Source organism: Gossypium hirsutum, chromosome D12, assembly GCF_007990345.1.
Source record: "Gossypium hirsutum isolate 1008001.06 chromosome D12, Gossypium_hirsutum_v2.1, whole genome shotgun sequence".
NCBI classification, from domain to species: domain Eukaryota; kingdom Viridiplantae; phylum Streptophyta; class Magnoliopsida; order Malvales; family Malvaceae; genus Gossypium; species Gossypium hirsutum.
Window position 1 is genome coordinate 12,951,336 of NC_053448.1, and position 15,381 is coordinate 12,966,716.

General features: G+C 39.2%; 3 protein-coding genes across 3 annotated transcripts; 1 reads left to right on the forward strand and 2 right to left on the reverse strand.

Annotated features, from left to right (window-relative positions):
• Positions 1-6,108: 6,108 nt before the first annotated feature.
• Positions 6,109-7,189, reverse strand: LOC121224518 (myosin-9-like). Its single transcript, XM_041107958.1, has 2 exons — positions 6,671-7,189; positions 6,109-6,294 (listed from the first exon to the last, which is right to left on the reverse strand). The coding sequence occupies exons 1-2, from the start codon at positions 7,187-7,189 to the stop codon at positions 6,109-6,111; spliced, it is 705 nt and encodes a 234-aa protein (XP_040963892.1).
• Positions 7,190-7,204: 15 nt separating this feature from the next.
• On the reverse strand, positions 7,205-8,534 carry LOC107921552 (uncharacterized). Its single transcript, XM_016851392.1, has 3 exons — positions 8,450-8,534; positions 8,131-8,334; positions 7,205-8,046 (listed from the first exon to the last, which is right to left on the reverse strand). Exons 1-3 carry the CDS (start codon positions 8,532-8,534, stop codon positions 7,205-7,207), a joined length of 1,131 nt encoding a protein of 376 aa, XP_016706881.1.
• Positions 8,535-13,003: 4,469 nt separating this feature from the next.
• On the forward strand, positions 13,004-13,780 carry LOC107921561 (uncharacterized). The gene has a single exon (XM_016851401.1). The coding sequence runs from the start codon at positions 13,004-13,006 to the stop codon at positions 13,778-13,780; it is 777 nt and encodes a 258-aa protein (XP_016706890.1).
• The last annotated feature ends 1,601 nt before the right edge of the window (positions 13,781-15,381 follow it).

Genomic DNA, 15,381 nt, shown 5'->3' on the forward strand with positions numbered 1-15,381 from the left:
AGAAACCATTATGTGGAGGGGTGAAGGTGTGCATGCATTTTGTCACCATAAATTTGGCATTTATGACACTTTTTGGCATAACTAATGCAATCCCCTTCCATGGTGGACCAATAGTACCCAAATCTCATAATTGTCTGGCCATCGTGAAGCCGTTGGCATGCGTTCCGCAGATTACCGTCATGCACTTCTTCCAAAATTTCTTTTGCCTCGACAGCATCCACACACCTCAACATACTTGATCTTTTCCCTTTTTATACAAAATTTCCCCATCTAGGACATAGTCAATGGCTAATCTCCTAATGTCTTCTTATCATTTCTGTCGCATGTCAGGGTACTCACGACTTCACATATCGCAATATTCATGGTACCAAGGTGATCATCCTTTTCCTTCATTTCAATGTTGCAACAATGGGCTGGAGCCTCATAGATGCTGATCTGGATAGGCTTCATATCTCTAATTTGTTCACTTTAAACATGGAGGCTAAAGTGGCCAAAGCATCTGCCATCTGGTTTTCATCTCGTGGGATGTAACTAAATGTGACATTATCAAATTCCTCAATCAACTCCATAACCAATTTTCGATAGCGGACCAACTTCGGGTCTCTTGTTTCCCATTCCCCTTTGAGTTGGTAAATTACTAATGCAGAGTCCCCATATACCTCTAGCACCTTAATTTTCGCTCTATGGCTGCCCGGATGCCCATAATGCAAGCTTCATACTCAGCCATGTTATTTGTGCAGTCAAAGTCCAATTTGCTAGTGAAAGGATAATAATCTCCACCAGGAGACACGAGTATTGCCCCAATTCCGTTGCCTATAGCATTTGAAGCTCCGTCAAAACTCAACTTCCAAGGACCACCTTCTTGGAAATCTTTCTCTACAGTTGCAACATACATCAAATCCTCATTTGGGAAATCGAAGTTCAATGGCTCGTAATCATCCAGAGCCCTACTTGCTAGGAATTCCGCTATTGCACTCCCTTTGACCGCCTTCTGGTTCACATAGACTATGTCAAATTCAGATAGAAGAATTTGCCATCGGGCCATTCTTCCATTCAGAGCGGTTGACTCCATCAAGTATTTCAGAGGGTCTAATTTGGAGATTAACCAGGCCGTATGGTACAACATGTACTGTCTCAGTCTCCGAGTTGTCCAGATTAGGGCACAGCATAATTTCTCGATTGGTGAATATCTTGTTTCGCATTCGGTGAACTTCTTACTGAGATAGTAAATTGCTCTTTCCTTTCGTCCTGATTCATCATGTTGACCAAGCACGCATCCCATGGAATTTTCAAACACTGCCAAATACAGTATGAGCGGTTTGTCTGGGTAGGGTGGAATCAACACTAGGGTGTTGGACAAGTAATACTTAATCTTGTCAAAAGCTTTTTGGCACTCCTCATCCCATACTCCCGGATTATGTTTCTTAAGGAGACGAAAGATGGGGTCGCATTTCTCCGTTAACTTTGAAATGAACCTGGCAATATAGTTCAATCTTTCTAGGAAACCTCGAACTTCATTCTGAGTGCGTGGAGGAAGCAATTCTTGTATGGCCTTGACTTTATCTGGGTCAATCTCAATCCCTCTTTCACTGACTACAAACCCTAGCAACTTCCCCGATCTAGCTCCAAAAGTACATTTGGCTTGGTTAAGCTTTAGTTGGAACTTTCTTAACCGTATAAAGAGTTTTCTTAATACTTGTACATGCTCCTCATCTGTTCTAGATTTTGCAATTATGTCATCCACATAGATTTCTATTTCTCTATGCATCATATCATGGAAAAGGGTCACCATGGCTCTTTGGTATGTGGCTCCCGCATTTTTCAATCCAAATGGTATCACTTTATAGCAGAAAGTCCCCATAGGGTTATGAATGTAGTTTTCTTCATATCGTCAGGATGCAGCTTAATTTGGTTATATCCCGAGAAGCCATCCATAAAAGAAAACAGTGAGTGCCCCGCCGTGTTATCTACCAGAGTGTCGATATGAGGCAAGGGAAAATTATCCTTTGGGCTAGCTTTATTTAAGTCTCTGTAATCTACACACATTCGTACCTTCCCATCTTTCTTAGGGATGGGTACGGTGTTGGCTACCCACTCAGAATATTTGACCACTTGTAAGAATCCAGCATCGAATTGCTTTTGCACCTCCTCTTTTATTTTCAATACAACATCAGGCCTCATTCTTCAGAGTTTTTGCTGAACTGGCTTGCAATCTTCCTTTATAGGAAGATGGTGAACTACAATATCCGTATTTAAGCCAGGCATATCCTGATACGACCATGCGAAGACATCTTTGAACTCTCGAAGTAATTCAATGAGGTCTTGTTTTACTTCTTCAGTTATGCGTGTGCCAATTTTCACCACCTTTCCCTCTTCCAGGATCACCGTCTCTATCGTCTCTTCGTGAGGTAGGATTTGTTTCCCTTCCTGCTCTACCATCCTCAACAAGTCCGGAGATAGGTTGCAATCTATGTTATCTTCAAAATCTTGAGATTCCTCTAAACACATCTCTCGTTCAAAAGGGTTCTCTAAGTTCATAGTAGAGTCATTCATGTCATCGATATATTGGAACCTGTTATAAGTACCAAAGAATGTACAAGGAATGTATGAATTTAAGGATTCTTATTTAGTATGGCCATGAATGAAAGAATGATTTGGAATATAAGCATCCAAGATGACTATTCGAAAGAATGAAAAGAATTTAAAATATATATATAATACTCAAAAAAAAAGAAAATGCGAAGAATATTTCATTGAAGTTATAATGTTCAAATATAAGCCCATTTCAGTTCACAAAAGGTTTCATTTCTCTAGGCTAGAACAATAGTATGTTTTGAATATTACTCTGGAAAAGCTCTAAAAACTTCAAGCATTTCTTCTGCAGTCCAATGTTTAAAACACTTCCAGGTTCAAAGGGATAGATGCCTGATGTAGTTCCTTCTTCAGATTCTTCTTCAAATATGGCATTGATATTCAGGTTTCCTAACATTTCCTCTGTGGTCTTCCTTCTTAGAGTCCTCAGACCAGAATACATGGTTCCTCCCGATACGAAGGTCCTAGATATGTGGGGGAAAGCCATAGGTTCCCAATCAACTTCTTCTCCGTTCAAACGCGCCTTCCTCCTCTCTTGTCTTTTCTCTAACTCTTTCCTTCTTTGCTTAGCATTTGGTTTAAATCCTAAACCAAAGCGGTCCTGTTTTTCCTTCACCACTGGTGCCTCTATTCTTCCTTGAAGGCGTCTTCCCAGTCCTCTTCCAGGCATAGCTCCTTTCCCAACTGTCATTTGTAATCCCATCTTCGTGGCTCTAGACATGCTGGGCATTGGGATCCTCTTTCCCTCAATAACAGAGGTCACATTTACGAACTCTAAGGATCGAAAGGAACATTCGATCGCCTCCTCATCTGTTCCCAAATATGGTACGTCACTGGTTACCGATGCAATAATGTCTTCCTCAACGTCGATCGTAACTAACCGGCCTTCTGTCACTAATTTCAACTTCTGGTGCAATGATGAAGGCACCGCCCCTGCTGAATGAATCCATGGTCTCCCCAGCAAGCAATTATACGAAGGCTTGATATCCATCACTAAGAAATCCACTTCGTATGTATTCGGGCCAATCAAGAGGGGTATTTCTATTCTTCCCATCACCTTTCTTTCGGTGCCATCAAATGCTCTCACTATATTCTGGCATGATTTCATGTGGGAACTATCCACCGGTAACCTATTTAAGGTAGATAGGGGTAAAACATTCAAGGCTGATCCATTATCAATTAGCACTCCCGCTAACGTATACTCCCCACAGCGAGTAGTGATATGTAATGCTTTGGTGGCTCCTCTTCCCCCCGGCGGTATTTCATCATCATTAAAGAAAATGAAATTGTCGGCACTGATATTGTTAACCAAACGGTCCAACTTATTCACTGAGATATCACTAGCGACATAAGTTTCATTTAGCACCTTAATCAACGCATTACGATGTACCTCTGAACTTAGAAGCAATTCAAGCACCGAGATACGAGCCGGTTGCTTATGTAATTGTTCTACCACGCTGTACTTGCTATGTTTTAAGAATTTTAGAAATTCTTTAGCCTCATTTTCAGTTACCGGCTGATTGACGCGCGGCTCAATTTTGTTTGCTTTTGCTTTTCCCAATTCAACCGCTAAGGCTTTTCCTTTTCCAGATTCCACTCTAGCATTTGCCGGATTATAGCGTTTTCCACTTCGTGTATAGAATCCTTCATCCTCTCCTGAAGCATTTACCAAGCTCTCTTCTCCTGGGATTGTTACATTGCAGTCGTAATTCCAAGGAACCTTTTTGCTATCCTTGTAGGGAAAGGATACAGGTTTTTGGATTATGACCTTTGGTGCTATTTGTATACCAGATTCTCTGATCATTGGTTTTGAAATAATCACCACCGGGTGATTAGCCTTTTGGGTTTTCCCCGTAGATCCTTCTTCTGCAGCATAAACCTCTCCTTCTTCTAGTCCCTTAATCTCTTCATAAAACTCCAACTCTTTGTTATCCATTAAGTTTTGCACCATGGTTCTGAACTCGGTGCATTCTTGGATGTCATGGCTTTCTCCTGCATGGAACTCACAAAACTTTCTTACTCCTTCAGGCCTTTCTATTGAACCTTGCTTGATGAGACCTCTTTTCATCATTTGTTTCCAAACCCATTCAATGGGGGTCTTTATCTCTGCTATGTTGGCTTTGACTCTCCTTCCTCCATACTCAATTATCGCATTCACCCCTTTATTATCATGGTTGGGCAACGGATTCTCTGCTACATTCGGTCCTGATGAGTCGCCAATCTTTACGATCCCCAAATTGATAAGTTTTTCAACTAACTTCTTGAATGCAGTGCAGTTCTCAATCGAGTGCCCCTTAGTCCCCGCGTGATACTCGCATTGGGCGTTTGCGTCATACCACTTAGGGTATGGAGGTTGTATTGGTTTCAGGTAAAATGGAGATACCACATGTGCATCGAATAAGTTCTGGTACAATTCCCTAAACGTCACTGGGATGGGTGTGAATTGAGGTCTCTCTACGTTTGACCTTTGATTAGATTCAAGTTTCGAAGAACCTTGTTGATTAGCGGTTACTGCTCTGGCTTGCCCCACTGTGATTGATTTAGAATGGTCCCTGTTAAACACACTTGCGTTGTTTATCTCATGCTCTTTTTTTCTTGGGGCTGGCCTTTTAGTACTTTCTCCCACTTCTATCTTGCCGCATCTTATGGCATTCTCTATCATTTCTCCAGACATCACTATGTCTGAAAAGCTTTTAGTGGCACTGCCCAACATGTGATTGAGAAATGGAGCCTTTAGAGTATTGATAAAAAGCATAGTTATCTCTTTCTCTAAAAGTGGTGGTTGAACTTGCGCAGCCACTTCCCTCCATCTCTAAGCATATTGTCAGAAACTCTCATTAGGCTTCTTTTCCATGTTTTGCAATACAATTCGATCGGGTGCTATATCCATCACGTGTCTATACTGCTTCATAAAGGCTTGCGCCAAATCCTTCCATGAATGAATGTTGGCCCGACTTAATTGGTTGTACCATCTAGCCGCTGACCCGATCAAACTGTCCTGGAAGTAATGAATCAGCAATGGGTCATTGTTGATGTATCCTGTCATCCTCCTACAAAACATAGTAATATGGGCTTCGGGGCAACTGGTCCCGTTGTACTTCTCAAAATCCGGCATTTTAAATTTGGGAGGTAGCACTAGATCAGGTACCAGACTCAAATCTTTAGCGTCCATTCCTCGATGGTAATCGGTATTTTCTAGGGCTTGAAACTTCTCCTCTAACCATTTACATCGGTCTTCTAATTGTTTCGGTAGGTCTACTCTTGTCTTCTCTATTTCTGCTGCATCATCGAGATCCGGAACCACGGGATTAATAGGATTATCCCCGGGATTAGAACCCGAACCTGTTGGGAAGTTCATCGATGCTGGGGCACCAACTTGGTATTGGGATCTAATGGTGACAGGTACCCTCTGGGGGGTACACCCCTGGTTGCGTCTGGACATTAGTTGGGGCGAAAACTGGAGGGTAGGCAGGGTCTTCGTGATCATCCCCAGAATTTATTGTGGGGCTCTTTCCCTTATCGTGCCCCCCAGCCATTAACTGTTTTAATTGATTCAATAATTCTCTTTGGGATGCTTCCATATCTTGCTGCAGTTTGGCTAGTTTTTCTTGCATCTGAGCTTGCATCTATTCTCGCAATTGCTCTAATTTCTCTAGTCTTTGATCCATTTCTTTGGTTCTCCAGCGAGTACCGTAATGATATCTAGTTGACAGATTTTCGTTGATTTCCAGGGTAACTGTCATTAATTAGAGCTCTTTATTATTATTATTATTTTTTGGAACTTTAATGCATATGATAAAAATGCAATGCAGATGAATGAATGCAAAGAAAAGGCATTGATTCTAATTCAATTTCGTTAGAAAAACTTGACTAGAAAACAAATTTCTTTACATAAAGTGGATTACATATACGGCTTTGCCTTTATGCTCAAAGCCTTAACCCTCTTAAGGAGCCAGGCTAACTCTCGACCCCGACTTGACTCTGACTCATATTTCAAACTCAGTATATCAGCGTGAACCGCTAAGGTTTGCAGATGGTCAGCCACTTCCCGCACTTGAGTCACAGCTTCGCCCATAACGTAATCTCTATCTCTAATCTGACTTTGAAGATGATGGAGCTGCTCTTGGTACTGTTCATTATGTTTTTCAAGAAGTTCTACTCGTAATTCAGAATTTCGCAATGCGTCTTCAAGTTCTTCTATCTTTTTCTTCAATTCTTCAATTTTGCTCAAACTTACTCTCAGCTCGATCATAGAGTTACGACTACGGCACAAGTGAAGCGAGCTTTCCAACTCAGCTATCTGGGCTTTTAATCTTGCTTCTTCATTTCGGCATTCTAACAAATTTTTCTCCAAAATGCTTTCTCGAGCTCGGGCGTCTTGAAATTTCTTTTCCCACTGAACAACTTTGGCCTTTTCTTCCTTGATCTCTTGTCGCCATTGCTCTGATGTTTTACCTAAACCCGCAGTTCTCAGTGACAAACGCAGCTTCTTATAATCTATTTTTAAACTATCTAAATCCTCTTCAGCCTTGTTCTTCCCTTTCCTCAACTTTTCAGCTTCCAACTTGTGGATATCGACATCTAGTCCCAAACGCATCTTTTCCTCTTCTAGCTATTCTATCTTCTTTTCTAATTCCAAACTTCGTTTTTCAAAGTCCTGTCTGATGATCTCTAATTCTGATGGAACTACTTGCAAATGCTCCTCTATGGATCGAACGCAATCTTCTCTTGGCCTAGGGATGTTATCATTAACCCTCTTACTTCGCCATCCATGATACTCGGGGGTCATCATCACTCCCACAGTAAATCGTTTCATCCGATGAGTTTGCCTCCAACCATTGGTCATCTCTCGAATCTTCTTCTTGTAACCATCATCTTTATACGAAAACTCGCACTGAGCTAGTCCTTGGGTGACAGGTACGAACTGTCTTGACCCATACTGTTTCAGTACCATCAATGGCGCATAGCCAACAGCTCCCCAAATCCCAAGTAAAGGGACCCAGTCGAAATTCCCACACCGATACAAGATCTCATCGGGCACCATCCAAAGAGCTTTCCATTCAACATCTTCATCTTTGAGATTTTGAAGAATCGCTATCCATCTCTCCACGGTAATGTTGTCACGTCTCGGCATGGCTGCTAATTCTTTCAATGGAGAATAATCCTTGGAAAATACTCGGTAAGAGACTTTATCCACTTTCCAGAAGTGACTGTGAAACCACACCAACAAGAGCTGTGCACATCCAATGAATCTTCCCTCCCCCACACTTCGGCACACACTTAAAGATCTAAATGTCTCAGCCAAAATTGCTGGAACAGGTGTGACCCTCTTGTCCAGTCGATCAAACAAATCAGTAACTGCCTCGTCTATATATCCCAACGCTCTAGGGAAAATCATCAGCCCATAAATGCCCAAAGCAAAAACATCGACTCTTTTCTTTGTATCAGAGTGGGCTAAAATCAAATCACGCAGACTTCTCCAAGGAATACATTTGTTTTCCCCTTTTTGTTTGACTCGTGCTAAGACCTATTGCTCACTCATTCCCAAGATGTTCACTAGCTTCTTCACAAAAGTCGGGACATTGACGGCTTTAGAATATACTTTATCTGCCTGAAACCTTGGGCAATGCAGTAAGGTTGTATATTCCTCTATGGTAGGCACCAAGTCTATCTCCCCAAAAGTAAAGCAACTATAAGCGGGATTCCAAAATTGGGCCAGAGCTCGAAACAAATGCTCGTCCACTTTAATATCAAGCAAATAAGGCAAGTCACCATAATTAGAGTAAAACAATTGTTTGACTTCATTATCCCACTGGGCCCATATTTCTTTCAACACCCGAAAATTATTCTGAGTTACATTGATATAAGTGAAGTCCGATAACTCTGATGTGTACCCTTCTGTCAAGCTGTCTCCTTTCTCGAGTTGCGTTTTTTCTGACCATATTCGGACAACCGCATTATCTTCCACTTTATCAAGAAATTCACTTTCCATGATTAGCTTTCTATCTAGTAACCGAATGTGAATCAACGCCTTTTATAATGAAATGCCATGTATGCCATACAGTCAAAACAAAACACAATAAATTAGTATAAGAGTAAAATCCAATACAAGCAATAAATAATAAAGCACCTATTTAGGTACATACTAGGGGTTTGAAGTGATTCTACCTAGGGTGGGTTCCTAAGGTTCACTATATGTGGTTTGGCTTCTAAAGAAAAGGTATCCGAACCAGCAGATTCCTCGATCCTCACCCATTATAGGCTCATACGGACCGAGTTCGGTTCATGGGAATACATTTCCCTATGGCTGCACGGAGATGAAAATCTCACGAAGACATAGGTACGGATGTATCCCGAAAGTGATCCACTATCCTGCACGGAGGTGAAAACCTCACGAAGGACTAGCTTCTCACTCCCACTTAAAAGGTGTGACCAACGGTCATGCAATGCAATGCAGAAAGATATAAAAATTTAAAATACAAAACATGATAAAAACTATAACTCAAAACAAATGAAATGCAATGAGAGGATCGTACATTTAAATCAAATTTTCAAATTTTGACAAAAAGACAAGAAATAATCAACTCGTGGCTTGACTCTCTTATTTAAATTCCCCAGCGCAGTCGCCAAGCTGTTGACACCATTTTTTTGGATAGAAAACGGGGTCGACTTGGGTTTTAAAAATGAAAACGGGAGTCGCCACCAATCCTTTTTAATGAGGTGTGGTTGGATCACCTCGAAAAGTGGTTGTTTTTAATAAACGGTTTGATTTTATTAAAATAACGATTTTGGTCCACGAAATTCAGAAAACGGGTTCGGGAGTCGATTACGTACGAGGAAGGATTAACACCCTCGTAACGCCCAAAATTGGTACCTAGTTGATTATTTAATGTCTTAATGTCGAAAATTGATAACTTTGAAGAATTAAAAAAAACGATCCTTTGTCTTAAAATGACATGTATAAAATAGGTTGCTTGTAAAAAAAAACTCCTACGATAAAAATTAAAAAAAAGGATATTCAATTGTTCAAGTCAGATGAGGAAATCGCAACCCAATACGTTAGGGCACAATTTCTCAACATTCTGAACATTGAATATTGCCTCGGTTATTTTTAAGAAAATTGTCATCCCGAAAAAAACATGTCACATCCAATGCGTTAGGACACGACATATTCAATTCCTGATAATGAGCTTTTATTCATGTTTTTTGATTAAAAAAACATTCTCGATAATTTAGACTCATCGGAAGAAATCGGAACCCAATACGTTAGGGCTCGATCCTGTCGAAAATCTCAAATACCGAGTATTGCTCTTATTTTCAAAAATTTCCCTGTTTTTCTTTTTTTTTTAAAAAAAAAAATTAGATAAAATTGATGTAATGCTAAACTCGATATATGGCATAAGTGTCACATTAATAAACGAAAATAATGAACATGATAATATGGACAAACAACCACAATAAAAACAACAATAATAATAAAAAAAGACAAATGAATTACATACAACAACATGCAAATAGAAGAAATAAACTAATATATCTCCCAATAAATAACAAACATATAAACAAATAAACATCAAATACAACAATAGCAATAACAATAACAAAATTTATAAAACTATCTAATGTACATATATAATAAAATTTAAAACTAAAAGATATAAATGAATAAATACTAACAATTATATTATTATTATTATTATTAGAATAATAAATAATCTATAGTTAAAAAGAACACAAAAGATATAAGTATTTACATAATGATAACATATAATAAAACAAACATATTTTAATAAATAAATATAAATAGAAAGATAAAAAATAAAATAAAATAAAATAAAATAAAAACACAAAGCTAATAGTAAAATATAATAATATAGTAAGGAATAAATGTAAAAAGGAAAAATACAAGCATGGTAATAAGTAGATTAATTAATAAGATAATAAAAATAACAAAAAATGGACTAATTCAGAATAAAACAAATTTTAAAGGATAAAACTAGAATAAAATGAACAAAGAAGGACCAAAATAGAAGGGCGCGAAAAGGCAGAGGGCCAAATGGGTAATAAACTCGACTTTAGGCCATGCGTCCCTTCCTCAAGTGTCCAATCGAAATGAGGACTAAATTAAAAAAGGGAACAAATCCTTAGTCCGAATTAAAAGAGGAGAAAAATAAATGGTCCAAATTGAAACAGACCGAAAATGTGGAAGGGCCTTAAGCGGAAATAACCCCTTTTAAGGCTAAAACACGCGGACCCTGGTTGGACGGGTCGGGTCGCTCGCGGGTCGCGCCAAACGGCGCCGTTTTGGTCTAATAGGCTTGCCCCAAAACGATGTCGTTTTGGGGGCCTATAAAAGCCCACTTTTTAGAAAAAAATGTCATTTGCCTCATTATTTCAAAAAAATTTTTTTAAGTTTTCTCTCAAGCCCTTTTGGGCAGTCCGGCCTAAGGTCCGGCCGTCGGCCACCGTGCCGGTGAACGGTCGCCGGCGGTGGCAGCGGCGTACGCGGTGGCCGGAAAATTCAAAATAGCCCACTTTGTCCCCTTTTCCGAGTAAGGTTTGTATTTGGGATAAAAAAAAACGAGATCTCGGCAAAAGAGGGCCGAAATCGAAAGAAACCTTTCGGTTTTCCCTCTCCACCGCCGCCGGAGACAGGTAAATTCCTTCCCCCTTTGTTTTTATTTTATATTTTTATGTATATTGATTTAATGAAAATGAAAAGAGAAAGAAACAATATAGAAAACTGAAATAGAACGAAAATAAGAAAAAGAAGTCGGAAAAAACGAAGTAAATCACCTTCTAAAAACTTTTTTTATTTCTTCCAAATTTTTTTCCAAAAGCCCCTTACAATGTTGATATTCGGCTATTTATAGCCCATTACAACCATTTTTACAATTTTTCTACTGTTATTGTACTTGTTGTTGCATGTGATTTCTCTTGCAGGTCAGGGGAGTTGGTGGAGCAGGTGGAGTTGAGCGACGTCGGTCAGAGGGGCTGCGGCGGTAGTTGGATCAAAGACCCTAGGTGCGGCGCACCTAGGGTTAGGTGGCTGCCAATTTTCTGAAAACGGGCTAGGGTTAGGTAGATTGGGCCTGTTGGGTTTGTAATGTAATTGGGTTGTTTTTATTTTTTTATTTTGTTGGATTTTGGGTATTATTTGGGTTAGTTGGGCCCCGAGCGAAGTGGGCTTGTACACTAATTAGTGGGGTTAGTTGAATATTTGGTGATGTATTTTGACTATAAATGTTTTGTTTTCATATTGAAGGAGTAAGCAGATCAGTTTTGAGTATGTTGAATGCTTCATTGCTGCACGTTTGTGAGCAAGTAAATTGTTCTTTGTTTCTTCCTGCTTTGTTCAATATCTTGTTCTCTTCTTTTGTTGTTGTCAAAACCCCAACAACTTGGCATGCCAAGTTCTCCTAGTGGAATTGCATAAGGCCAGATTACACCTGTGCATTGTCAAAATTTTCCTAGTAAAGGTCGATGGTATAAACTGGAATTCAAGAAGAGAATAGAAGCCAAAGACAGACTGCGTAAGTTTTTTATTTTAAGCTACTTGGAGTCAGCAAAATGATGATTTAGAGAATAGCAATACCCAGGTTCTAGTTTTAAAAGTTACAGTTTTGTATGTATTGCAAATGTATGATAGTCGCATGACTACCATAAAAGCTGGTTTATCATTACTTTTATAAGCACTAGCTATATGATTAGCGTGAGCCTTTTCAATGGCTGTTAGCCGTTGCATACAATTGAGCCTCAGTTTTCACACTTCTCTGAGATGTAATTACAAAAAGAAAAAATGACATGAGCATCTCAATTTACAAGGGAGCACTCTTATAAAATATTAATTGATATCCAAGGAAGCTAATGTATTTGACTTCTGTTAAAAGATGGCTTTTTTGCAGGCTATTCAAGTCGAGCCATGCAAGTTGCAGCTGAAGAAAATGCTGTTGTTTTGTTGATTATTTGATGTTTTGTTTCTTAGTTACATTTGAACTAAGTTTGTAATGTATTTGTTGTAATTTGGTGCTGATGGATGTGATAAATCAGCTTAATCAAGTGTGCAAGCAAAGTTTTATAAGTTTCATGACTTTGATAGTAGAGTTAGGTGTGTTTAGGTAACTTTTTTTTTTTAATATCAGTCAAGCTGATTACTTGATATATGTAATGAGATGTTTTAGCAATATTATTATGAACCATTCATCAAAATTCTCTTTTTGTTTTGGTTCTTATTGAGCAATCTGTTCTTGTTACAATTCAAGCCCGATTTTTTTTGTTTGTTCAGCAAGTTACAGTTGCTTTTAGCATAAGACTTTGCTGTGATTTCATGATTCTATTTCTTAACTCCTACAATTGGTATCGAGAGCCAACTTCTTAGAGGACCTTTCTCTTTTTTACTCTAAAAAACACAATGTCTTCATTAGGTTTCTCTCTAGCACCACCACCGGTGTTCAATGGTGAAGGCTACCACATTTGGGTAGTGAAAATGAAGACCTACCTACAAGCATTTGACCCGTGGGAGGTTGTCAAAGCTGATCTTGAACCACCACCCTTAAGAGCTAACCCCACGGTAGCTCAGATTAGGCAACACCCTGATGACAGAGCCAAGGGGTACAATGCAATGTCTTGCATCCAAAACAATATGCCAGACTTGATTTTCACAAGGATTATGGCCTGTGAGACTCCAAAGCAGGCTTGGGACAAGCTTAAAGAAGAGTTTCAAGGCACTGAAAAAACAAAACAACAAAAACTCTTAAACTTAAGGAAGGATTTTGAAAACTTGAAGATGAAGGAGTTAGAGACAGTTAAGCAATATTCAGATAGGATCATAACTGTTGTAAACAACATCAGACTACTTGGGGACCAATTCAGTGAAGCTAGAATAGTGGAAAAGGTTATTTCAACCTTACCTGAAAGATATGAAGCCAAAATATCTTCCTTAGAAGACTCAAGAGACCTGTCAAGTATCTATTTGACTGAGCTGATTAGTGTTCTTTATGCTCAAGAGCAAAGAAGAGCTAGCAGACAGAAGGAGCATCATAAAGGTGTATTCCAAGCTAATAGTAGACCAACCTCGAGCTCCTCTAGCTACAAAAGGAAGAAAACTTGGTTAAAAAAGCCTAAAAGAGATGAAGCAAGAAGAAGATATCCACCTTGCTCACATTGTAAAAGGATTAGCCATCTATAAGCAAACTGCTGGTACAGACCTGAAGTGTAGTGCATAGTTTGTAAACAGATGGGCCACGTTGAGAAGGTCTATAAAAATAAAGGCCAACAAAAACAACATCAACCTCAGCAACTTAAAACAGAAGCTCAAGTGGCAGAGGAGAGTTGTGTTCAGGAAGAGCAAGTGTTGGATGTCTCTTGTTCAGTAAATAGAAGAAAAACCACAAAATGGTGGCTAATTGACAGTGGCTGCACCAACCACATGACACCTGATGCTGCTATCTTCAAGAGCATAAACAAAACCTTCAATTCGAGAGTAAAAGTGGGCAATGGTCAATACATCAAATCAGAAGGGAAGGGAGATGTACTGATTGACACTCCTTTAGGTGCCAAACTTATTTCCAATGTTTTGTTTGTACCAGAAATTGATAGAAATCTGCTAAGTATTGCTCAACTACTTGAAAAAGGATATTCTATTGTGTTCAAACGCAAAGAGTGTCTGACCAGTGATCTAAGTGGAACCAAGCTCAAGTCAGTAGCCATAACTAACAGAAGCTTTGTTGTTGATTGGAATAAAGGGTTTGTTAGTGCCTATACAACTATCTTAGATGAGTCCAAGTTGTGGCATAGAAGGTTGGGCCATGTTAACTACAGGTCACTGCTTTAGCTATCCAAAGAAGATTTGATTGAAAGTTTCACAAAAATTGTTGAAAAATAGGATGTTTGTGAAGTATGTCAGCTAGGAAAACAAGCTAGACTGCCATTTTCAGCAAAAAAGTCCTAGAGGGCCTCTAAAAAACTACAGCTAGTCCATACTGATGTGTGTGGCCCTATGAAGACTGAATCTTTGAATGACAGTAGATACTTCATTCTCTTCATTGATGACTATTCAAGATTTTGTTGGGTTTACTTTCTATAGCTCAAGCCAAAAGTAGCCTTAGTGTTTTGGAAGTTCAAGGCTGCAGCATGAACTCAATCAGGTTGCAAGCTTAGGACACTAAGGTCAGATAATGGGACATAGTACACCTCGAATGTGTTTCAAAGGTTTTTTAAAGAATTAAGGATTGAACATTAGCTTACCAACACTTACACACCTCAGCAAAATGGTGTCAGTGAGAGAAAGAATCGAACCCTGATGGATATGTCCAGATGCTTGATGTTTGAAAGGAGTTTGCCAAGAATTTTTTGGGCTGAGGTAGTGAATATTATAGTACATCTACAAAACTGGCTACCAATTAAAGCCTTGCTTGAAAAAAATCCATCTAAAGCCTAGTTTGGGTTCAAGCCATCAGTGGCTCACCTAAAAGTCTTTGGTTGCATATGTTATGCACATGTTCCTACAGTTAAGAGGGACAAATTGGCAAAGAAGGCTCAACCTGGCATACTTGTAGGCTATAGTAGTGTCAATAAGGGCTATAGAGTTTTGGATCCTACAACCTACAAAGTCTTTATAAGCAGAGATATGGTATTTGATGAGATGTCATCCTGAAATTGAAACAAATGTGAGCCAGAGTGTGCTGCTGAAGACTTAGTGATAGTGCAAACTGATGTTGATCAAAATGATCAAGAGCTGGACATTGATCATGTACCTGTTAAGGGAACCAAACTGCTTAGTGAAGTATA